Source organism: Notamacropus eugenii, chromosome 2, assembly GCF_028372415.1.
Source record: "Notamacropus eugenii isolate mMacEug1 chromosome 2, mMacEug1.pri_v2, whole genome shotgun sequence".
NCBI classification, from domain to species: Eukaryota; Metazoa; Chordata; class Mammalia; order Diprotodontia; family Macropodidae; genus Notamacropus; species Notamacropus eugenii.
In genome coordinates, this window is record NC_092873.1 from 203,775,359 (window position 1) to 203,802,061 (window position 26,703).

Here is a 26,703-nt window from a genome sequence, read left to right on the forward strand (position 1 = left end):
ACAGGCTGCAAAAGGTTAAATGATTTGCCCAGGTTTACAGAGTTAGCAGATATCAGAAGCTGGATCCAAACACAGGTCTTCCTGACTCTAAGTCCAGTAATCTATGCACTGTACCACCTATTTACCCTATGTGTGTATGTGTGAATATATATGTAGATGTATATACACACACGTACACATATGCAGTCAATGAAGATATCTGAATTACTCAAATATAATTAACCCTGCCATCCCTTCAAACTCCTCCCTTTCTTTTTTTAAAATCGTTCAAAACATATTTCCATATTATCCATGTCACAAAAAGCAAGGGAAATAAAGAAATGAGAAAATTGTACTTCAATTCACACTCAGTTTATCAGTTCTCTCTCTGGAGGTAGAGGTAGTGGAGAGCAGTTTTTCTTCATGAGTCATTTGGAATTGTCTTGTATCATTCTACTGATCAGAGTAGCCAAGTTTTCCATAGTTGATCATTGTTAAAACTTTGCAGTTACTGTGCACAATGATATCCTGGTTCTTCTCTCTTCACCTTGCATCAGTCCCTACAGATCTGGCCATATTTTGTTTCGGTTTTTTTCCTCTTATTTTTTCTTATACCATAACAGTATTCCTTCACAATCATGCCACAACTTTTCCATCCATTCCCCAATTGATGGGCATCCCCTCAATTTACAATTCTTTGTTACCACAAAAAGAGTTGCTACAAACATTTTTAACACAGAGATCTTTTTTTTTCTTTGATTTCTTTGTCATAGAGACCTGGTAGTAGTATTGCTGGGTAAAAGAGTATGTACCATTTTATAGCCCTTTGAGCATAGTTCCAAACTATTCTCCAAAGGGGCTGGACTAATTCACTACACCACTAGAAATTCATTAGTGTACCTATTTTCTCCTCATCCCCTCCAGCACTTGTCATTCTTGATAGGCTTGAGGTGGTACATCAAAGTTGTTTTAATTTGCTGTTCTCTAGTCAATAGTGATTTAGAACATTTTTTCATATATAACTATAGATGGCTTTGCTTGCTTCTGAAAACTACCTATTTGTATTCTTAGGGAAATGGCTCCTATTTTTATAAATTTGACTCAGTTCTATTTTCAGTATATATTTGAGAAATGAGGCCTTCATCAAAGAAACTTGTAAAAAATTTTGATATTACTTCATTGGCTAAGGCATTTTTAGCAAAATTATCTCATTTAATTACATCTGGTTGGTTTTTTTTTTTTTACTTTGTCTGAGATTATGATTAATAACTGTGCATTTCCCTCCATCCTATTCTTTTGTTTATCCTCTTTTTTACCCTTATCTAAAGTGTTTTGCTTCTGACCTCTGCTTTATCTCCTCTCCTTTTCATCATCTATCCCTTCCTCTTATCCCCTTTCCTCCCTTTTCCCTACTGCATAAATTATATCTCTAGATACAATTGAGTGTGTTCTTCCCTCTTTAAACCAATTTCAAGGAAAGTGAAGTTCAAGCACTGTGCACCCAACCCCCATTTTCCTTTCCATTGTAAAAGCTCTTCCTTGCTCTCTTCCTCTCTCATTTGAGAAAAATTTTCCCATTCTGCCTCTCCCTTCCCCCTTCACCCAGTGCATTCCTTTTTTCTCACCCCTTCATTGGTTTTTGGAAATCATCCCAACTTAACTGACTCACACTACTGTCCTCTATCTATGTGTACTCTGTTTAACTGCCCTAGTAATGATAAAGTTCTTAGGAATTATAAGTATCACCTTCCCATATAGGAATATAAACAATCTAACTTTTTTGAGTTCCTTATGATTACTCTTTCCTGCTTACCTTTTTATGCTTCTCTTGAGTCTCATATTTGAATGCCAAATTTTCTATTCACCTCTGGTCTTTTCATCAGAAATGCCTGAAAGTCCTGTATTTCCTTAAATATCCATTTTCTCCCTAAATCATTACACCAAGTTTTGCTGATGAGGTTATTCTTGGTTGTAATCCTAGTTCCTTTGCATTTTGAAATATCACACCTCAGCCCTAGGCTCCTTTAATGTGGAAGTCACTAAAGCTTGTGTGACCCTGACTTCGACTTCATAGTATTTAAATAGTTTCTTTCTGGGTGCTTGAAGTATTTTCTCTTTGATGTATTAGCTCTGGAATTTGGTTATAATATTCCTGAGAATTTCATTTTTGAATCTCTTCCAGGAGGTGATTGGTGGATTCTTTCAATTTCAATTTTACACTTTGGATCTAAGATATCAAGGTAGTTTTCCTTGATAATTCCTTGAAATATCATGTCTTGGCTCTTTCTTTCACCATGGCTTTCAGGTAATAAAATAATAACTAGGGGATTTTAGGAAGACAGCAGAGGTCAGAAAACTCCAAGCTCTCAAGATTTTCTCCCATAAAAGAATTAAAGTAGCACCTTACGGCAAACAAAGTATAAGTGAAGTAAATAAGAATGGGGCACAACAAGGGTCTCGCTGGGACAATCTGAGAGAATTTGAAGAAAAATCCTAGGACCAGATTTGGTCTTAGTGAAGAGTAAACACCTCCAGGCTAGGGTCCATTTTAACAACAAGTACCAAGCTACTTAAACAACAACCAACAAGCCCTGGGATTATTTGGTTTGGGAAGCTGCATACACCCCAGCAACAGGAACTTTCATCCTTGGGACAGTGAGGGGAGTTGGGCGTCTGAAGTTTGAGGGAACCTCTGCTGATAAGGAATGCCAGATGCAGCTGTGCTGTGAAAGAGCTGCAGGGTGAGAAGGATCCAACACAAGCCCAGTGAGTGCAGAAGCAGTGGGGCTGAACATCCCTGGCTTTGGGTACTTACAGGAGGCTGGAGGTTTGGGTTTGGTTCTAGGCTAAAGGGGAGAATTGAAGATCTGGGACAAGAGGCACCATCCCCCATAACCCACCAGGAATAGAGGTCATTACAAAAACTAAGCTATTACCACAAAAAATGCACAAGCTAAGGAGAAAGAATACAACCATAGAAAGCTATTATGGGAATAGAGAAGATCTTCATCTTCAGAGGAGGGCACTGAAGTAAAGAAAACCTCCAAAAAGTAGTGTCAAATGGTTATTTGCTCAAAAAAGAATTCTTAGAAGATATTAAAAAAAAGAGTTTAAAAACCAATGACAGAGATGGAGGAAAAACTAAAGAAAAAAATAAGAATAATCCAAGAAAAACAAGAAAGTTATGAAAGGAAAATCAACCAATTAGAAAAAGAAATCCAGAATCTTAAGGAAAAAAAACAACACCTTGAAAATTAGAATTGGACAAAATGAAGCCAGTGAAATTATAAGAGATCAAGAAATAATTAAAATACAAATAACGAAAAAAAGAAGAGAAAGTGAAACATCTTATAAGAAAAACAACAGATTTAGAGAACAGATCAAGAAGAGAAAATATAAAAACAATCATAGTAACTGAAAATTATGATCAAAAAAGGAATCTTCATACAATAATACAAGAAATAATTGTCTTGAAGCATTAGAACAAGCAGGGAAAGTTGAAACAGAAAAAAAATTCATTGATCACCACTTTTATGAAGAAAACTCATATGAATATTATAGTCAAATTCTGAAACCCCCCAGCTCAAGGATAAAATATTAAAAGTATCAAGATTAAAATAATTTAAATATGGTGGTGCCACAGTCAGACTCACACAAGACCTAGCAGCAGAGACATTAAAGGACCATAGGTCTTGGAACATATAATATATGTCAAAGAGCAAAAGAACTGGGACTCCGGCTGAAAATATCATACCCTGCAAGGTTAAGTATTATCCTGAATTTAAAAACTGGACATCTGATAAACTCTCAGACTTTCAAGATTTTGTTAAAAAAATCCTGAACTTAATAGATGATTTGACATACAAGAACCAAGAGAAATATAAGAAATATAATCATACCAAAGACTGATTATAAAGGATTCATAAGGAGAGATTGCTTATACACACACACACGTGCACACACACACACATACGTACATGTATGTATGTGATGTAAAAAGGTATCTCTAAAATTCTTATTAATAACTGGATAGCTCACAAGTAAGATTGGGGAAAATCTGAGTAGGATATGAATTTAAAAAGTAAACCATTTAAGAACAGCTAAAAAAAGTAATTATTTTATACAAATGAGGTACAAAAGGAAGAATCAATATAAAGGAATTAGATGGAGGAGGGGGGCTGGTAGTTCTGGTAACCTAGTTTCATTGGAAATGGCTTTAAGAGGCAATTATATATATATATATATATATATATATATATATATATATATATATATATATTTAGAAGAGTGTAAAATTCTACTAAATTCAGAAGAAATAAAATGGTAGGGGCATAGGGAGGGGAGAGAGGACAAAGTAGGGATCTTTAGAGGGGAGAGGGAGGTAATAAATAGAAGAGTGTTTAGATTTATGTGAATGGAAGGATAGGAGAGAGCTCCTTGGAGGGGGTAGGCAAATAACAGCAGGGAAGATAGTGGACAGAAATCAAATAGAGGAGCCAGGAGGGATAGGAAACAGGAGATATGTACAAACATAAAAAACTAAGATCAAAGATCAGGAGTAGAATATGTTTGAGAAAGTATGTCTACATATGTATGTATATATCTATGTATGTATATGTGTATGTGTGTGTATATATATGTAGCTATGCAGATGATAGATAGATAGATAGATAGATATAGATAGATAGATATAGAAACATATCTAAACTTTATTGTAGCCTTCTGAGGGGGGTAGAGGTGAGGGGGAAAGGGAACAAGGTAAAGGAATGCACAGCAGAGAATAAAAGAACTCACAAGGAAGCTAAAAAAAGATGGACAATTTTCAACACAAGTATTATTTATCATACAGGTTTTCTCACAATGAAAATTTATTGTTACATAATTTGAATACTCTCTAATGTTCTGCTATACACATGGCATATTTTTTTCTTTTTAACTTTGTACTTAAGTTCCAATATTTAAGTTTATGATTTTTTTATTCTGTATTTATATTATGGCATTTGAGTTTGAAATAAAATTTTAAAAATATTAAACTATCTCTCCTCAATCTATTTTTAACGTCTGTTGTTTTTCAGATGAAACACTTCACATTTTCTTCTATTTTTTCATACTTATGACATAGATTATTTCTTGATGTATTATGGAGTCATTACTCCCACTAGCCAGGTTCTAACACTCAAGGAATGATTTTCTTCAGTGAGCTTTTGTACCTCTTTTTCCATATGGCCTCTTCTGCTTTTTAAGGAGTTCTTCTCTTCAATGAATTTTTGTGCCTGTTTTATCATTTGGCCAATTCTGTTTTTTAATGTGTTGTTTTCTTCGGTATCTTTTTTTGTCTCTTTTACCAAGATGTTAATTCTCTTTTCATAATTTTCTTGTATCCCTCTCATTTCTTTCCCAATTTTTTTCTCTCCCACTCATCTCTTTTTTTAACTCTTCCAGTAGTTCTTGTTGGGTTTTGGTCCAAATGACATTTCTTTGAGGATTTTGTGTAGTTGTTGTCACATCATTGTCTTCTGAGTTTATGTTTTGGTCTTCCTTCCCCACATGGTAATTTTTTATGGTCAAATTCTCTTTTGTTGGCTTGCCCATTTTTCTAGTATCTTTCTTGACTTTGAACTGGGTTCTACTCAGCTAGGGATGGCTAAGTACTGTCTAAAGCTGTAGACATTTTATACTGCTGTTTTCAAAGCTAGTTCTGACAATCTGAATGTTTTGAGTGCTTCTAAAGTGGTGTGGTCCCAAGAAAGTTATGGCCACTGTTCTGATCTATGCTCTTCTTTTTACCCAAAAAGGGCTCCTGGTCTCCTGAAGCCACCAATGTCAATCTCTTAAGTTTTTGTATGCTAAAATAATGTCTCACTCCAACATTTTGTTGGCATCTCCATTCCAAACTTTAATTTAAGCAGCTATTTTAAAATTGTTTGAAGTGGAAGTAGAATGTTGGGAGAGTAGCTGGGTCACTGCTCCTAATCCATCATCTTGGTTCCCCTCTCCTTTGTTTTGAAAGCAAATTCCTAAAACAGCAGTTTACATCCTCTTCCCCAACTCCAGATCCATGCATGACCTCTTAAAATTTGGCTTCTGACCTTGCCACAGGACTAAAACTGTTCTTTTCAAGGGTAACAATGACTTCTTAATTACTAAGTTCAATTACTTTTTCTCAGTCTTTATGCTCAGTAATCAAAAATCTATATTAAAATTCTATAAACACTATTAGAATAAGAGTAAATCAAACAAAACCAGGAAACACAAAAATCTTAAATTTTCATATGTAGTACATCAGTTCAATTTGCTAGTCTAAATATTATCTATCCTAAGAAATCAATTATTAAAATTATACATAAAATTAGTCTAATTTTTATAGTCTATGTCAATGTGTATAATCTCATATAACCAGTTTTGCCAACGAAACTGCCTTGATACTGTTTTCTCTATGACATAGCCATTTAGTTAAAGCCGGGAAAAACCCCAGGTCTCTGACGATTTCACGTCTCATACTATTTCCAAAAGAGCATATTGTCTCAGATTTTTATATGAATGTCTATTAACCAAAATAAAAATTATAATCTTTGAAATTTTATTACTATGATAATAATAATAAATATTATTTTGACATTAGAATACATATATACATATATGTATATATATGGAGAAACAGAGATTGGTAGACTAAAGTTATCATCAGTCTTAGAGTTAGAGAATGCTAAGTTAAGGCTATTAGTTCATATCAAACATAATCTGAAAACCATTCACATTCATAAAGAATGCCTTGCTTCACATATATATGCACTATGCTTCATATATGTTCCATGTACTACTACTTATTCTCATGGACAGGAAAATCATTACCTTTCCAAGGAATTCCAGTGCAAAATTTTTATGTGAATGATGAGAAGCCTGAGCAGGATAAGGAAAAATTTCTGATAAGAAGGAAATTAAACAGCTCTCTACTGAAATCCATAAAGGGAATGATGCCTGCCCTTTTGCCTTATTAAATCTCAAGTAAGAAAAAGTGCTATTGTTTTCCTATGGGAAGAACCTTCAAAAGTTGTTCCTACAGATTTTTTTGAATCACAACTGATCAGTCAATAAGCATTTATTAAACACTAGTCACTGTGCCAGAGGATGATAAAAATATGAAAAATAAAATAATGCAGACTTTCAAGGACACTGGTGCAAGCATCTGATTAAGGGATCTTAGGCTGCCTAATGACTCCAACACTCTAGTTTTGAATCTAAGTATTATGTGTAAAGAAACCTTTGATCTTCTTACCGATAGAAAGAATGCTAAGAAGGCCTTAACCACTCATCTCTGAAATTTGTGCCCTGGGGACCCTACTGTCCTAACTGATGAGTGACTCACATGACTTACTACATTTAGTTGGACAGCCAAGCTTTACTTTATTCCTCTACCACTTTATCACCATACATGTGTACTCTTTTTTCCAACCCTTGCAGCTGTGGAACCATAACTAAACCAATGCTACCACTGCTACCTGAAAGGGTATATCAGTTGATCTACCATTTTCCTTGATACTCCACTCACTATCACTATGCCTTTAAAAACCAAAATATCTTTCTTAACCCATGTCTGGCATATAATAAGCACTTAATAAGTGATTGTTGACTTAAATGGTCACCATTTCTCTAAGTATATTGTTTCCTCTTTTAGACTGTAAACTCCTTGAGGGCAAGAGCTGTGTCTCTAGCACTTAGCATATTGCTTGGCATAGAGTAAGCATTTATTAAGTGCTCATTCATTCATTTACTCATTCATTAAAAAAGAGAGAGAGACCTTAGTTACACTAGCTAATGGAACAATATACTGCTATAATCTGTCAAAGACCTGGTAAATAACATCTTAAATCACTTCCAGGTCCCAGGGTTCCTGCCTACATACCAGTCTTCTACAGGAAGAAGAAAAACATCATCCCATTGAATATCAGTCTTCTGCCAGGCATGAGAGAATAGGAAAAATGCGATCTATCACATATGAATCTCTTGTCTTTGTAGTGAGGGAAGAAAACACCCTTTCACTGAACCAATATCCTACATGGTCCATAGCCTCCCTCTGGAAGAAGAAAAAAGTCATCTCAACCCACTGTTTCTTCTTCTTGGTCTTCAGCCTCCCACAGCAAGAGAAAGAGATGCTATCCCTTCCCATACCAGTTTCATGGCTTTGGCATGAAAAGAGAAAATGTCATTCTATTGTGCCAGGTCACCTCCCTGATATACAAGGTCTCTTCTGAATAAAAAAAAATATCATTTCACAGAGCAGCAGTTTCCTGCCTTTGTGAGAAGATGATATCAAATAATTATTATTCCTTTAACCTTTACTTAATTAATTCTTATAAGTTCATAAAGTCCATGCATGTTCGTTATAGGTCAAGGCACTATAAAACTTTGAATAATCAAAAGACTGTCATTGCCTTTTAAGTGTTAAATGCCCCGGATAAAACACACATGTACTATTCACTTGCCAGAATAGCTTTTGCTTTGTTTTAATTTCAGATTTTAAAATGGTATACATTTGGTCTGAAACTGAGTTTGCTCCTAATTAGTCACATTTCTAAAGATAATCAAAACAGTAAGCAAAAAAAGTCACATAAAAATATATAGTCAACAAAAAATAGTCAATTGTAAATTCAACTATGTACATGTCAAGTATTATCCTTCTTTCTTTCAACTACACATAATAAGATGACCTTAGGATCAGAACAATGTCAGCAAGAGAGTATGCTGCCCAGGTTCACCCAAATATCACATTCAATATCACATCTGATTCAAAATATGGATAATCCACGAGGAGATCATCAAAACTGGCTATAAATTCAATAAAAAGAATGGCTGTTCAATGGCTAATTCAAAGATTTGCTTTATGTCTAAATCTCTAATAATGGTTCTTATAAGAACATACTTACAATTATGCATGTAGGAACTTCACGAAGTGAATATTCTGATTTATTTGGAATATCCTGGTTGCCTATCAGTTCATAAACAGCAGGGTAGGATAATAAATTTACCAGTGCTAGAAAAGACTATGGAGAAAGAATGGAAAGAATAGGAAGGGGGACACAGAGTAGGGAAAAGAGAGAATAGAAGAGGTTATTTAATGTTCAATCTAAAAAAGAAATTTTGATTATATATGACTAAGAAGTAGACTAGCATAAGAGTTTTAATTGTAAGATTTCAGTCCATTTCTTTCTTAAAAAATAGTAAATAAAAATACATTCTGAGTACATTTTAAAGAAAATATCACCTACAAGGCATATTTGCATTTAGCAACTGTGAGAAAAGCAACATGATGAAAAATTTTTAAAGGCAAAACAAAGTATTTACAAACATTTGATCCCACAGAAGCAACCTACAAACCAGGGTCATTTATTTAATTACTCTAGCTCAGGAGTTTTTAACCTTTTGTGTGTGTGTGTGTGTGTGTGTGTGTGTGTGTGTGTGTGTGTGTGTGTGTGTGTGTGTGTGTGTGTGTGTGTGTGATGGAACCCTCTGGTAGTCTGGTGAAACCTATCCTATGGTCCTTTTTTTTAGAATTTTTTTTAAATCCATAATTTAAGAAAATACAAAATTTCAGTTTACAAGTAAGTGAAAATAAAGATATACTTTTTTTCCCATTCAAGTTCATAGCCCTTTTGAAAATCTATCCATAACACCTTTGGAAAATCACAGACCCCAGGTTAAGAACTTCTGTTCTATCTAATGCATAAAAATCAGAACCCAAATTAACTAAGTATTGTTAGTTCACAGAAGCAATTTAGACTTGTAGAAAAAATTGCTTTCAGGAAGAAAGTAAAGTGACCTATAAAACTCATTGCTTTTTCAGACCAACAAACAGACTCTTTCTTAGTTTACCATTATAGGAATCATTAAGTCTCTCTTCACTGTGATCAATCCTACACAAAATACAATCTCTCTTCTAAAATGCCAATTTTATCATATTACTCTTCTGGTCAAGAATCTCTTACAATTCCCCAACAGCAAATCAAACTGTGGCTCCTTTACCTAGTTTCAAAAGCTCTCCATCTCCCTTCATATTATCCAACAACTTTTTTTTTAAATTTTTACAACACAGGCTCTTTATTATAGATAAGTACATTTGCTTACTACCCTAACACCCATATAGATATATACACTATGTGAAATGTATTTTTTTCTCATCTTCATGCCCATGTTAGTAGTCTTCATTATACCAGATTACTCTAAATTTGCAATATTTTGCTTAAAACCACAAACATTCCCAAATCAAGTTCACTTAGATCTGATGTCTTCATATATACTTAAGACTTAACAGTTTATATTCATTTGCATTTGCAGATACAGTTCCTTTACAATTTAAAATTATGTTCACATATCTATTACCAGCTAAAATCATAACTTTTTAAGCTTAAAAGGACTTCAAATATGAGCTAATTCAAGTGATAACTTTAAAAATGAAGAAATAAGGATGGCAATGAGTGACTTGGCCAAATTTCTCAATACCAGAATCTGGGTTCTACTGATTCCAAGGGTCATAATACCTTCTATAAAAGGTCTATTTCTAATTAGCTCAGCTTTTCTATTTTTTAAAAATAATTTTCTGACAAATTTTTACAGACTTCACTCTAATCTTTTTCTGGTAGTCACATTATACAATTTGGGTACAGCAGTAAAATGACACTATTACTGCCTTGAAGGAGGAGAGGGGGTCATCTACAATTTTAGAAGCAGAAGACAGAGAAGTAGCCTCATGAAAAAATATAGTAAAACTAATTTAACCTAATTTTTGAAAGACATATAAGATTTCAGAAACTGGTCAGGAAGTGCCTTACAAACATAGTACACAACAAAATTTCAAAACCAGCGAAGGAAGTTACAAATTGGAACAGGGGAGGAAATTGAAAGATAAAGGAAGAGAGCCTCTGTTTGGCATTGAAAGTCCTTTATAACCTGGCACCTTCCTATCTTTCTGATTTTCTTATTCCATTCTCTCCTATTTTTCAATCCACGGGCACTGGCTTCCATTCTGTTCCTGGCAAACGAGATTTTATCACTCAGCTCCATGCTTTTCATTCTCCTTATTCCCCACTCTGCATGTCTACCTCCTGGCTTCTCTGGCTTCCTTTAAATCTCTACTAAAGTCCCAACTTCCCCCAAGACATATTTCTCAGTCTTTCATTACCTTAGGACCTTTTTCTGAGATTATCTTCAATTATTCTAACTCTGATGCTGGCTTCTCCATTAGTCAATGAGCTCTTTGAGAGAAGCGATTGCTTTTTTGGTTTTCTTTGTATCCTTAATGCTTATTACAGTGCCTGCAACAGTGGGGGCTTAATAAATGCTTATTCACTTAGATATATGCTGTTTATTATTATATTTTCAAATATCCTTCTATTCCTATTTTTTGCAGCATTTTTAGCATGAGTACTGTACTTGGTAATAAGATTTTTTGCATCAAACGAAATAGCCAATGTAGTTATGGATATTTTGGTTTTTAATATGATTATGTTAAACAGTTCCATAATTTCCACCTTGACAATAATGATTTTTTGCATAAATTGATGAAATTTTTATAGGAGGATTTAAAATTTTGGGAAGCAATATCCATTAACAAAATTAGTCAAGAGTTCTCTCTTTGCTTTAACCTTGCCTAGTTTAAATATCAGGACTATATTTGTCTAACAAAACAAAACTGGAAGAGTACTTTCTTTATCCTTTTTTACAATAATTTGTTTAGTATAGATATTAATTACTTTTTAGCATTGCTTAAGGATACTATTTGAGATTCTGGTAATTTTGATTTTTTGCACTTTTGTAAGTAATGGTTTATTTCTTTTGAATTTTTAGTTTTGTTGGCATATAATTTTATATAGTAGACATTGATAATTCTTTTTATTTCTTCCGGGTTCACTGTGATTTTTAATTTGTTCACTTTTTATTTTAATTTTCTATCCTCTTCTTTTTAATCAAGATGGTTAAAGTTTGTCTATTTAATGAGCCTTTTCAAATAATAAGCTTTTAGTTTTATTTTACAGTCTTTTTGGTTTCCAATTCATTTATGACTCTTTTGACTTTCTAAATTCCTTCTACTGGTCCGTTCATTTGTTGGCTTTCTAGTTTCTAAAAGGCACTGAAGAACTGAATGAAAAAAAGAGTAACATTTAAAAATTGTGTTTGATATAATTATCTAACAAGAATGTATTGAATGAACTGGAAGAAAACAATTTGGAGGAAGAGAAGTTAAGCAGGATACTATTCTAGAAATCAGCAGATAGGTAATCAGGGCCCAGAGTAGAGAAGTAGCTATGGAAATGAAATCTGGAGAAAGAAACAGAAAACTTCTCTAATATCTTTGCCAACAAAGCCCCAAATGGGGTCATGAAGAGTCGGACATGACTGAGCAACAACTGAGTAAAAAATAGAAATGAAAATTCTAAGTAAGCCTATTTTGTTGCTCAAACTATTTTACTTACATCAATATGTCTATTAACCTCTTACACACACACATACATGCAAATATATACATACACACAATCATAAAAATCTGTTCAAATTTTATTCACATCAATCATAACATACAAGCTTACCTAACATGCTAATATTTATTAAATATTGCTTTAAAAAGGTGCTAATTTTTCAGTCAATTGAATTTGACCAACATAATTATACCAGATTAGAAAATCTTTTTTTAAAAAATGTTATTTAAGATGGAAATGTTTATAACAAATCATGCATCTGTAACTTATTGCAAGTCATGATATAATTATCTGGAGAATTCCTACTGATTTCCACAAGATTTCCCTTAAGCACCAGATTATAAAATTCAGTCCACATATCATCTTAATTAATTCTGATGTGCTATTTCCCATATTCAATTAAGCAGAACTCTACATGAAAACAATCCAATAAATGCATTTGATCTAATACATCCCTAAACAGCATTGTGAAGAGATTTGAGCTTCAGTAGAATCAGATTACAGGAAAAATACTATTTTTACTTTAAGATTTTTGAAGAATCATTAACACAGTTTAATGTTATATATAATTATTATATAATTGTGTCTGATTAGCATAATTTTATCTGGTTATCTTGGAATATTTTAGGAAATTAAGAAAATATATAAAAATAAAAACAGGTACCTAGAACAAGTATAACATTAATATGCTATGTCAATCATTAATTATTCATAAAAATATGGTATACCAGTCATATAATTCCAATATTATAGATGCTTAGAAAGCAACATGAAAATTAAACTGATAAATAACAAAGAATAAAGTTGTTGTTTTTTTTTTTAAATGTAGTATTTATTTTAAAGGCAAAAGCATTTCCTGAAGGCAGTCTTTACTGGAGAATTAAAAATTTCTCTAGCCTTAGATGATCTCATTAATTTCATGTCAAATACAAAAACAAAAACAAATTCAAATATCTGGTTATAAAAAAACTTGTTTGAAATTAACATATTACTTAACTAACTAGTAATTTTAAAAGAAATTAGTTGCTGAAGTACGGTACCACAACCATTATTCTTAACTGATTTATGAGGAATGAGAGAAGTGATTATTTTCTACTGTATGAATAACCCATGGGGGTAGAGCCAAGATGGAGAAGTAGAAGAAGGGACCTGCTAGAGCTCTCCCCACAAATCCCTCAAAAAACCTATAAAAATTACTCTAAACAAGTTCTAGAGGAGCAGAAGCCACAAAAGGACAGACTGAAGCAAATTTTCAGGACAAGACGATCTAGAAGATTGACAGGAAGGGTCTTTTTTACCAGGCTGGGAATAGAGCACAATTTGGTACAGGCCATGTCAGACATGGACAGGACTGAACTGCTGGCAGCTGCTATGGTTCCAGACTTTTCAACTCACAAATACCAAAGATAGCTTCAAAGGTCAGTGGGAAGGGTCTCTCACTTGGTTGAGAAAGGAGCATGGTATGGCCCCAGCCCCAGCAATAGCCCCAGCTTTCACCCCAGGGTGATGGTAGCCACTGCTGAAACAGAGGCTGTTTCTGGAACCCTACACTTAACAGACAGCTCAGAAGCCAAGCAATTGCCTGGGAAAATAAGCAAACAGGGGGGAAAAGAAAGAGACTATAGATTCTTACTTTCATGGTGAAGAAGTGTTTCTTTATGTCATTGGCGATGAGGAAGATCAAAACATACAATCAGAAGAAGACAATAAAGCAAAAGTTCCTACCTCCAAAGCTTCCAAGAAAAATGTGAATTGGTCTCAGGACATGGAGGAGCTCAAAAATGATTTTGAAAATCAAGTAAGAGAAGTGGAGGAAAAACTGAAAAGAGAAATGAGAGTGGTGCAAGAAAATCATTAAAAATGAATCAACAGTTTGCTAAAAGAAACCCCAAAAAATGCTGAAAAAAATGACACCTTTAAAATTAAGACTAACTCACATGGCAAAAGAAGTCCAAAAAGCCAATAAGGAGAATATCTTAAAAAGAAGAATGGACCAAATGGAAAAAGAGGTCCAAAAGTTCAATGAAGAAAATAATTCCTTGAAAATTAGAATGGAGCAAACAGAAGCAAATGACTTCATGAGAAATCAAGAAATTATAAAACAAAACGAAAAGAACTTAAAAAATAGAAGACAATGTTAAATATCTCATTGAAAAAACAACTAACAAGAAAAATGGATCCAGAAGAGATAATTCTAAAATTATTGGACTACCTGAAAGGCATGATCAAAAAGAGAGCCTAGATATCATCTTTCAAGAAATTATCAATGCAAGCTGTCCTGATAACCAGAGGGTAAAACAGAAATGGAAAGAATCCATCAATCACCTCCTGAAAGGAATCCCCAAAGGAAAACTCCTAGGAATGTTGTAGCCAAATTTCAGAGTTCCTAGGTCAAGAAGAAAATATTACAAGCAGCCAGAAAGAAACAATATAAGTATTATGGAAACACAATCAGGATAACACAAGATTTAGCAGCACCTATAGGGATAAGAGGACTTGGAATATGATATTCCAGAGGTCAAAGGCGAATTATCTATCCAGAAAACCTGAGTATCATACTTCAGGGGGAAAAATAGAACTTCAATGAAACAGAGGACTTCTAAGCATTCTTGTTGAAAAGGTCAGAGATGAATAGAAATTTGACTTTCAAATACAAGAATCAAGAGAAGTATGAAAAGACAAAGAGGAAAGAGAAACCATAAGGGACTTATTAAAAGTGAACTGTTTATTATTCCTACATGGAAAGATATTTGTACCTCATGAGATCTTTCTCAGTATTAGGATAGTTGAAAGACATATATGTGTGTGTATAGATACATATGTATGTATGGAGAGAGAGACACAGAGAACACAGGGAGAACTGAATATGCAGGGAGGATATGTAAAAAAGAAAATTGTTGCGAGGAATGTACTAGGAGAAAGAGAAAGGAAGAGGTAGGATGTAATAAATCACCTCACATAAAAGAGGCAAGAAAGAGCTCTTATAATGGAGGGAAAGGAGAAGATAAGAGGGAATAACTCACACAGTCAATTGAGTATGGATGTTTATCTTACCCTACAGGAAAGCAGGGGGTAAGGGGATAAGAGAGGGGGCCATGATAGAAGGGATGGGAGATTGGGAGAAAAGGGTAATCTGATGCAAACGCTTTGGAAGAGGGACAGGTCAAAGGAAAGAATAGAACAAATGGAGGGTGGGATAGGATAGAGGGAAATATAGTTAGTCTTTCACAACATGACTGTTATAGAATTGTTCTGCATGACTACACAAGTATAACCTATTTTGAATTGCTTGCCTTCTTAATGAGGGTGAATGGGGAAGAGGGAAGAAAGAGAATGCAGAACTCAAAGCTTTAAAAATGAATGTTAAAAATTGTTTTTACATACAACTAGGAAATAAGATATATAGGCAATGGAGTACAGAAATCTATCTTGCCCTACAAGAAAATAGAAGGGAAGGGGATAAAGGGGGTGTGTGATAGAAGGGAGGGCAGATTGGAGGAAAGGGTAGTCAAAATAAATACTGTCTTGGGGTGGGGGAGGGAGGAGACAAAGAAAATTTGAAATTCAAAATTCTGTGGAAATAAATGTTGAAAACTGTAAATAATTTTTTTAAAAAAAGAATAAATCAGAAACCTAAGAAAAAAATATAACCCATTATTAATTAAGATTCAGGCTTTTTATTTCCTAATTCAGAGACCAGTCAGTTTTTGAAGGGTATGACTAAGAGGAGATTGCCTTAATCCTCAGGGTACATGCTCCTGGGATCCTAGGACACTATCCAAGTGGGAGACCTTTGTTCTGTTTGAAGTGTAAAGAGAATCTAATCTAGGTGAATACTTGCCCTGAGGAAATAAGCCCATGTCCTTGTACCCCTCCATTGGATTTCAGGGCAAACCAGCTCATGAAGGAGAAAATCAGCTACAGTCATCTGGGTGAAGATGGATTCCCCTTTCCAGATTGCTGAGGTAGCAGAGTCTTATGATCAAGACATGTTCTCAGCAGGAGGAACTGAAGACTTTTAGTGAACCTCCTCATTAAAATGTCTGCTAATCACAGTTGATTGCTTCTGTCAGAGGCATTTCCTTTTAAAAAAAATATCTGAAGTATTCATTGTGTCCATTAGGAGTCTTTGGTTACTGGGAGAAATCACTTTATTGACTATTAGCTAGCCTAATTAATAAAGTGATTATAAATTACCCAGAAATTGTTTCTTGGGTTTTTCATTTGTTATAGAAAGCTCATCATCCACCATAAACAAACTTAAAGAAATGATGCAAGTTAAAGGAGAAATACACATGGATAAGTGTTGTATGATGAGGATACGGAATAGGCTATCAGCGAAGAGAATACCAATGCCAATTAGATAAAACGTATCATGAATTTCAATATGTTTAAAAAAACTTAAAAATGCCAACAAAAATTATAATTTAAGTTAATAATCTCTAAAATACACTGCAGTCTGGAGTCCTATTTGATTGTAAGCCCTACTCATTCAGATGGACTTCTCAAAAGACATGCACTGATATGCTTTTCTAGGATACATTAAAGACAAATGCATCAATGGACTACACAAATGCAAAGGACTAAGCATCATATTATTTCTCATATTCTAGGCAATGGCTTTCTTCACAATTAGGCCAAACTCTTGAGTGGCTATTGATCTTATGCTGAAAGTCTGGTAATAAATCTGCAATCAGCATATCATCTGCAAACAAGGACAACATCTAGATACACCACTTGAAAAGCCATAGGAAAGAAACCCTTCCTCTTTATACAGCTGACTCAGGACATGCTTTGCTGAGAATTTTGAACATTTGTGTCCCCTTTTTATGTCTACCTTGATACTAACAGCCAGTGGATCACTGCACAAATTTAATTCTGTACTAATTTTGCATTAATGAATGTCTTATGTTATTAGGACATGCAAGGAAATAAAGCAGCTATCATCTAAATGATTGGTATTGCGTAAAAAAAGAGAAGAGTTGATCTGCAGAACAGTATAGACACATATATACTCAAACAAATCTTGTTGCAAAAACTTCTGGGAAAAATGGAAAGCAATCCTGCAGAAATTAGGTTCAGACCAACATCTCACACTATATCTCAAAAGAAACTCCAAATGGATATTATAACTTAGACTTAAAAGGTCATATCATTAACAAATGAGACAGTCAAGGAAGAAATTCCCTTTAAGAATTATGGATTGGGAAGGTGTTCATGACAAAACAATGTACAGAGAATATCGATAAAATACTAGATAGTAGAGAAAATACACAATATTGATAACACAAAATTTAAAAAAAAATTTTTTGTAGGGGTGCTGACCACCACGCCACTTAGGACGCCACACTGACAGACATCAGGTAAAGTGAGTCTGGTGCAGGGAAGGGTGAACAAAAATTTAAAAAAAATTAATTTAAAAAATTTAATTTATTTTTAAAAAATTTAAATTTAAAAAAAGGTTCACATAAACAAAATCAATGCAGTTGAAATTAGAAGAAATAATTAACTAGGAAAGAAAAAAAACTTGGCACCAAGTTTCTCTGATAAAGGTCCCATTTCCAAGGTATATGTGTGTGAGTGTGTTTGTATGAAAATATAGATGTGTATGAGGGTATACACATACACATTATAAATGTATGTATGTATGTATATACATATTATATATAATCAATTTAAATTTATATTTATATTTAAATTTATAAAATGAAGTACATTCTCCAACTGATAAATAACCAAGAGATATGAATAGGAAGATCCCAAAGTTTCAATAACCTTGAAAGTTCTCAAGTTGTTAGCAGGATTATGAAAATATACTTCAAATTACAAATCAGAGAAATTCAAATTAAAGCAATTCTTAGGTTCTTACATGTAACAGATTATCAAAGTGGATTAAAAAAAATTATTGGCAAAGCTATGGGAAAACAAGCACATTAATTCACTATTAGCAGAACTAGGTATTGGTCTAGCCTTTATGAAAAGCAATTCAATATGGGTTCCCAAATTGTGCATGCCCTCAAACCAATCTGTAGCATTTACTAGGCTTATACACTAAAGTGATCAAGGAAAGAGGAAAAATAACTATTCTTCCAAAAAACTAGAAATTTCATCAATTGGGGAATTATTGAACGAATTATGATAAGTGAATGTGATGACATACTTTTCCAAAAAAATGAAAAAATAGACAGTTTCAGAGAGATTAGTTAAATTTACATGAATAGAAACAAAGTGAAATGAAAAGGAAAAAATGTATACAATAACAACACTGTACAGAAAAGGTGACTATGAACAATTTCAAAACTCTGATCAGTGTGGTGTTGTTGTTGTTGTTGTTACTGAGTTGTTTCAGTTGTGTCTAACTTTTCATGACCCTAGTCAGGGTTTTGGCCAAGGGGTTTGCCACTTCCTTCTCCAGCTCATTTTAAGATGAAGAAACAGTGGCAAACAGTGTTAAGTAACTTGCCCAGGGTCACATAGCTAGTAAGTGCCTGAGGCCACATTTGAACTTGGGAAGATGAATCTTCCTGATTCAGGCTTAGTACTCTATGCATTCTGACACCTAGCTGCCAATGTTCAATGATCAATGATCAATGTAATGAATAGCTATGATTGCAGACTGATGATGATGCATACTACTCACCTCTTGACAGAAACGTGATAGATTCAAGATACAAAATGAGTCATGTACTTTTGGACATGGCGAATTCTTTAACCATTTATCAAAGGGGGAATAGATCTAATTTTTATAAATTTGATTCAGCTTTCTGTGTGTGTATATCTAGAAATGAGAATTTTACCAGCAAATTTGCTATAAATATTTTCCCAATTTCCTCCTTCTCTTCTAATTTTAGCCCTATTTGGCTTTGTCTGTGGAAAATCTTTTCAATTTTATGTAATCAAAATTGGCAGTTTTGCCACCATTAAACTCTCCTTCTTGGTCATGAATTCTTCCCATTGACAGATAATTTCTTCCATGTTCTTCTAATTTTCTTATGATATCACCCATTATGTCTAAATCAGCAGGAGCTTCTTTTGTTATTTGGTGTAAAATGTTGATCTAAAAATAGTTTCTGCCAGACTACTTTCCAGTTTTCACAAGTTTTTGTCCCAGTAGCTGGGATCTTTGAGTTTATTAAATTTTAGGTTACTGAGCTCATTTGCTTCTCTATATTGTATATCTCCTCTGCTTCACTGAGCAATCTCTCCGTTTCTGACCTAATACCAAATACCAAATGGTTTTGACGATTATAGCTGTGTTTGTTTATAGTTTGAGATTCAGCACCACTAGGCTTCCTTCTGTTCAATTCTTTTCCTCATATTCTTTGGATATTCTTAACCTCTAATCCCTCCAAATGAATTATATTTTTCTAAATCTATAAAGTAATCCTTTAGTAGTTTGAGTGGTATGGCACTGAATAAGTAAATTGATTTAGGTAACACTGTCATTCATCAAATTGCCTTGGTCTATGAGAAACTGATATCTTTCCAATTATTTAGATATGACTCTATTTGTGTAAAGAGTGTTATATTTGTATTCATATAGCTTTTGGGTGTGTCTTGGCAGGTAAACTCCTAAGTATTTTATACTCTGTAGTTATTTTAAATGAAATTTCTCTTTCAATCTCTTTCTTCTCTCCCATTTTTCAGTTTCCCTTCGCAGGATGTCTTCCCCCATTGCATGTTAAGCTCCTTGAGAGCAGTGTGTCTTTCTTTTTCATATTTATGTTCACGGCTTTTAGCACAGGACCTGGCACATACTAGATGCTCAATGTTTACTGTATGACTGATTTTATTGTTGTTTTCTTCATTTACACTGGCTTGGTTAGTTGAATACATTGTTTTCCTGCTTCTGTTTACTTCACTGAATTTTTCTTTAAAAGTGACGTTATTCTCCTATAAATCCACTTGAAGCAGGGATTGGTTCCTCTGCCATTTTTATTTCTTACAGCTACAGTTCAATTTCTTTTCTAAAACTGAATTTCTGAAAATCTTGATTTTAGCACTTTCTCACTGATTTTTCTTCATTTTTTAATAAACAGAATTATTTTGTATTCTCTACATTTTAAAGTCAACTATATGACAGTGAAGCTGTCAAATTTTCAGCCAAACTTCCAAATAAGCCCTAATGAGATTAAAATGTAACTCAGAAATATTAAACAAAATAAATTAAAACACAATACAATATAATGTTAATTTATGGTTTTCTATGTAATATGCAGCTCTCGGGGAGCTGGTGTTATTTGATTCTGATACTAGTGTAAGAGATTCATCTACAAAAGCCTAATTTTTTCTTTTTTATGTAACTTTTATTGATATCTTTTCTTTAGATCAACAAAAATTCTCCCAAGATACCTCATCCTTCTAAAGAGCAAACCTATCTAACACATATTTTTAAAATAGGAAAAAAACAAAAACTGATCAATACACCAAAAAAGTCTAAACATGATCTTCCCACCTCAGCAGAAAGGTAGGGTGAAGGTGTCAAAATAAACTGCATCAATGATTAAAATGTCCATATTAACAGATAACAATGGTATGGAAAGAATGTTCTACTACACGAGTCTCTTAGTTTACAAGCAATTAAGTGCTTAATATATAGCAAGTACTATACTAGGTACTGAGAATAAAACTTCAAAATCTATCCTTCATCTCCACCATGACCTCCCACCCCATGAACCCTCAGTTCTCTCTTGAGACACCACTCATGCACTGATTACACTTTCTTCTCCATCCAGACCCCTTGGTGAACCAGCTCAACTCTACTCTAGAGTTCAATGCTCCACTACAGAATCAAAAATATTGTCCTGCAAAGCCTCAGACTTCCATAACTCCCACTATTTCCTGATTTCACTCCTATCTATATGCTACAGAACTAAGCAAGAGAAAATCATAAAACCAGGCTGACAGGATCCACTACAAATTTATGAAATATATCTTATCTAGACCTTAAATGAAGCAAGGTAATACTTTTAACATCTCCCAAATTGACTACCCTACTCACCACGGAGAATCTTCCACATCTTTTCATCTCTCAAACTTTCCATGGTTCCCCATGGCCTCAGTGGAAAATCTTGTCATTTATGTGACTGAAAATATTGGAACCACTCACCCAGAGATCCCTCTTTTTCCCTCCTTCTTATCTCCTTATTTAATATCATTAAAATACCTTCTGCCATTCTCTCTTCCTCTCATTTCACATGAAAAGATGGCCCTTCTCATTTCCAAGGCCAATGCTTCTACATGCAAAAGTGATACCATTTCATCCCCTATTCTCCATATACTGCTCCCTCTATCATGCCCACTCTGTTACTTATCTTTAATCTCTACTGGCTGTGGCCTATTACCTACAAACATGCTTATGTCTCCCTCATCCTTAAAAAAACAAAAACAAAAAATCTTCACTCAATCCATTTATCTGGGCTAGCTAATGCCCTATACCTCTTCTCCCTTTTCCTGACTAAACTCCTAGAGAAGGCTATCTTTATGATGAGAATCTATAGATTCTCAAATCTATTTATCAAGCCATAATCTATCTGCTGATCTCAAACTGCCTATCACCTCATGTCTGGACTACTGAAATAGCTGGATGACTGGTCTCCCTGCCTGTAGTCTCTCTCCACTCCATTCTACCTGCCACTCAGCTGTCAAAGTGATCCTCTAAAGCACAAATTTGCCCATGTCACCCCACTATTTTATCATTTTGGCTGGCTTTCTATTGCTTCCATCATTATATGTAAAATCCTCTGTTTGACTTTTAAAATTCCCTCATAACTGGGACCCTTTATACCTTTCAGTTTTCTTACTCCTTACATCGTCTCACATAATCTGCTATCTAATGACAGTAGACTCCCTGCTATTCTTTGCACTAGGCATTCTATCTCCTTACTGGATATTTTCACTTGCTGTTCCCCATGTCATAGGCTTCACCAGACAGCTAAAGGGGATCCTGAAACAAAAAAAAAGTTAAGAATTCTTACTCTAGAGAATGTGCTAAAAGACTTCTTACCTTTTGACAGCTTCGGTCAATGGGATCCACTGGAGTAGATCTGGGATGTGTTACTCTAACATCATCTCTTCCACATTCCAAAATGGCCCATAATTCAGTTACAAGTGTATTAATAAACCCTAAAAAAATCAATTATTTTCTACTGCTTATTTAAATTCTGTAAGTATTTATATACCACCAATTATCTTTCTACCACTCAGGCAAGATCATGTCACTGGAAGAAATCAGAGGGAATCACATAGGGAAGTTACTTTATCAAGAAGGAGGCCAAGATTCAAGGTAAGATCCCCCAAAACAATGAATGGCGTATAGAATGGAAGTACAGTACAGCCTAGTGCCAAAGGTGATGACATAGAATAAAAGGCAAAAGATATATGTGATCTGAAGAGAAACCAGAGTATACCCAAATTAACTAATATCCACATCCAGAGAAAGAATTGAAGAATTAACTAATATCCAGAGAAAGAATTGATAAATAAGACTATGTATAGTATGATTTTTTACATATATATGTTTGTATATACATACATATTTGTGTCTAATGGTGGCCATCTCTAGGATGGGGAAAGGGGAGGAACAAGGAAAAAAGAGAAAGTTACATAATGACTTCATAATATATTTAAAAGAAAAAGCAAGTTCTATATAATAGATCTGCAATTTCATGTGCAATTCTTTTTTTCTACTCTACTTTGTTATGGAAATGTTTGCTTTATTTCTTAAGTTTAAAATTAAAAAAAAAGGTGATGATATATAGGCTTTCAAAATTAGATGATAGGTACTAATATCTGGAGAGAGACTGACATTTCCACCAGACCAGAAAGTAGTAACAAGTCTACTTTACACCAAAATTTTTTTTTATCATTCGCATTAAACCTAGATATGTCTGAAGAGACAGAAAAGAACCAGGAGGTGGCAATCTGATAGCTTATAGTGCCAAGATACTATTTAATTTAATACTAAAGTTAGAATCAGAAATGTACAGTCTATAGACTTTTCTATTTGCTTTCTTCTTTTGCTTGGTCTTTTTAATAATTCTCTAGTAAAATTTAATTTAAAAATATTCTAATCTAATCTCAACTAGAAGATTTTTCTGTACTCCAAACCTAAGCCAAATCAGTCAACAAAGTATTAGCATGATTAAAATCATAGAATGTTGGTGCTAAAAAGGCCTTTAAAGCTTATGACCCTTTCTCAAGTATCTCCACTAGTTTACCACTGCTCTCCTGCCACAATTTAAATTACTTGTCCTTGGCTTTAAAACTCTCCATTATTTCACATCTATCCATAACTTTTATATCATTTCTTCTTATCTTTTGACTCTTTTACTCCTGTTTAATAAAGTGCAACATCTTTCTGCCTAGCATGTTTCCTTTTCTGAGCAGAATTATAGTTTCATATTTTATACAATTCCATACTGGAGACAGTAAATTTCCTATTTCATGTCCAATGTTTATTGCCACCCAGGCTTTAAGAATCTCAAGAATGACAAAATAACGTTTTCATATAGAGGGAAAAAAACCCTACCATTAACTAAAGAAAAGTAGGATGAAGAACAAGCATTAAAGCTTGTACTTAGAATCAAAATATATATGCTCACACATACAACATAAAGTAAACAAAGAAACAGGTTAAAAAGTAAACTAATTTTAACCCTAAAATGTGTTACATAATGGAAGCAGCCCATTTCTAAATTTCATAAGAAGTACTTAAAATACAGAGCAAAAGTATAGATGTGTATATACATAGATATATATTTAATACAAAACTAATAATATCACAGTGATTCACAAAAAACATACTTGAAGACTTGAAAATGAAGTCAGAATGTAACCAGTTGAGAGCAATTGGAGTATGAGTCTAATTTTGGATGTTATGACAAGTTTGCCCTTTTCTTTGGGTTTGTCATAGTAAAGCTGGTAATGAATGCTGTCATCACAAGCAAGAGGTAGGCAGATAGCACATTTGGAACGCTAAAACTTTTCTGAAACATAATGTATGTTATATCATATCAGGAAGCAGGATGACATGGGCCTGTGGGATCCCCCAGTAAGAGGGTCATGGTGGTTTAACCCTACTTTATCAATAGCCCATAAGACAATTAAATTTTTGGCATGATTGTGATTTCCTGACACCAATTGTAGGATCATGAGGTTTGGAAAGCAGGGTGATGGACAGAAGAAATTGACTTGGAATGATTAAGATGCAGTATTACTTCAAGAAAAGATGATACCACTCATTGTTACAAGGTACTTTCCAACATTTAATAGAAGAAAAATTCTATGGTATAAAGTATCCCTCATAGATTGCTTCATCAATTTTCACTGCTCAAAAGAAGAAAATCTAAAATAATTAATTCTAAGAAGACTTTGATTGACAGAAAAATCATACCTTCTAGGTCATGTATAACTTTAGGATGTTAAAGAATTTTATGGCCACTATACTAAGCTCTGATTGTATTAGGTTTGTTTTTTAAAGTGAAAGCTTTAAGCCACAAATATTACCTGAATTTCGTAGAGCTGCTGCACCTGCAGCTGTTGATGCCACTTGAGAAACCATCACTCCATATCCAAACTTTTTATGTTTGCTAACCTAAAAATAACAAGAAAATAGTATGATTTTTAAAATTAAAAGTAAAACAAATATTATTTTAAAACAAATAAGCCTTTATCTAAATCAAAGACTAACTGTATAATCAACTACCAGAATTTAAGCTCTGTGAGAGAAAGAATTCTAGTATTAAAAAATAAACAACTTTATGCCTCTACCAGTGCCTTTCACTCCAAATGTAAAGTGCTTAACAATTATACGTTGAATTTAAAGTTATAACTACAGCTGTGTATAAACAGCAAGAGATTAAAATTATTTTAAAAGTAACTCTAAAAGTATAGAACAAAGGCTTAACTGCTGAAACTGATGGCAAAATTTATGAACTAAGAAAGTTCAAACAGTTTTACTCATAGAGGCCCATTTCTCAGATTTTACATATAACTCTAACACATTTAGATTTGTAAGCCAGCAGAGATTATCAATAATAAACAATGAGAATGTACAGAATGTTGGTTACAAGCAGAAACATGGATTATATTCAGAATTGATAGACTAAGAGATGAAAAATGTACATATCTCCAGATGAAAAAAATTTGACCCATTTACTTCCAACATATTTTAAGATTGTCTAGTGCAGAAGATTAAAATAATTTATGTTTATAATAATATTTGTATGCCATCAAGAAAAGTCAACATTTGGTTTAGTACATTTGTTTTTAAAATGGCTACTGTATGAGCATTTTGGAAAGATTTCTAGTCAAAGTGGTGTATATTTTTCTAATGTGTTGGTGCTTAAAAGAATATACCAAGAGCTATTTAGAAAATTCAACTTTATAGACAAATTCAGTCCCTGAGAGTTAAATTCAACAAACATTTATCAAGCATCTACTATGTACCAGGCACTAGGAAACAAAGATAAAAATTAAACAATTAAAATTTTAAAAAATTAATGGTCTGAGGAATTTACAATCCAGATAATTCAGATTTAACTGGACATAAATGTTTGATATCATATCAACAAAATATAGAGCTGATTCACTGATTCTCATTGTTTACGAAATGGTTTTCTCACATATATCAGCCATATATTGTGTCCTAAACTGCCTAATGATCTGCTACAAAAAAATCAAGGTGTAGGTTATGATGTTTTCTTTAATTGAATTTTGCATTGATATAAGTCTTCCACAAAAAGATAATATTACTTTTTTAATAATAATATTGCCATTACTACTACTAGTGATAATAATAATAAGTACATTTTGTCTGTGATAGGTTTTGATTCATACCTGTAGTTTTTTTGCATATCGGTTGAACATAAATGTCACACAATCATTGATGGAACCTGTTTTCTGGAGAAGGAGCAGTCCTCTTGGAGTAGCAGCAAAATTTAGCAAGTCATCTAATAAATTTTCTTCCCATGCCATGCTAAACCAAGAAAACACCACTGTTTTCATATTACTTATATTTTTGATCCATGCCTCTATTTCACCTCATTTAATGGCTAACATTTACACAGCACCTTGTGCCAGGAACCCTGCTAAGCATTTGACATTTATCTCATTTGAACTTCACAACAACCCTAGGAGGTAAGTGCTATTACTATTCCTATTTTATAGATGAGAAAACTGAACTAAACAGAACTTAAGTGACTGAGCTTTTAAGTGTCTAATGTCCCATTTAAACTCAAGTATTCTTGACTTC

The 26,703-nt window shown here is 33.6% G+C and overlaps 1 protein-coding gene across 11 annotated transcripts in view; it reads right to left on the minus strand.

The window, feature by feature from the left end:
- Window positions 1-26,703, minus strand: part of TBC1D32 (TBC1 domain family member 32) — a 230,718-nt gene that overhangs the window by 125,522 nt on the left and 78,493 nt on the right. For 10 of the 11 annotated variants that reach the window (XR_011974491.1, XR_011974492.1, XR_011974493.1 and 7 more), the window contains 4 exons: window positions 26,289-26,427; window positions 24,957-25,044; window positions 22,456-22,574; window positions 8,904-9,020 (listed from right to left, as the gene is read on the minus strand). Coding sequence is in view for 8 of the 11 variants with exons in the window: in XM_072643167.1 (XP_072499268.1) it covers window positions 8,904-9,020; window positions 22,456-22,574; window positions 24,957-25,044; window positions 26,289-26,427 (463 nt within the window). In the remaining 3 variants the exon portion in view is untranslated. The remainder of the gene's footprint in view (window positions 1-8,903; window positions 9,021-22,455; window positions 22,575-24,956; window positions 25,045-26,288; window positions 26,428-26,703) is intronic. The other variant, XM_072643169.1, reaches the window with a different exon arrangement.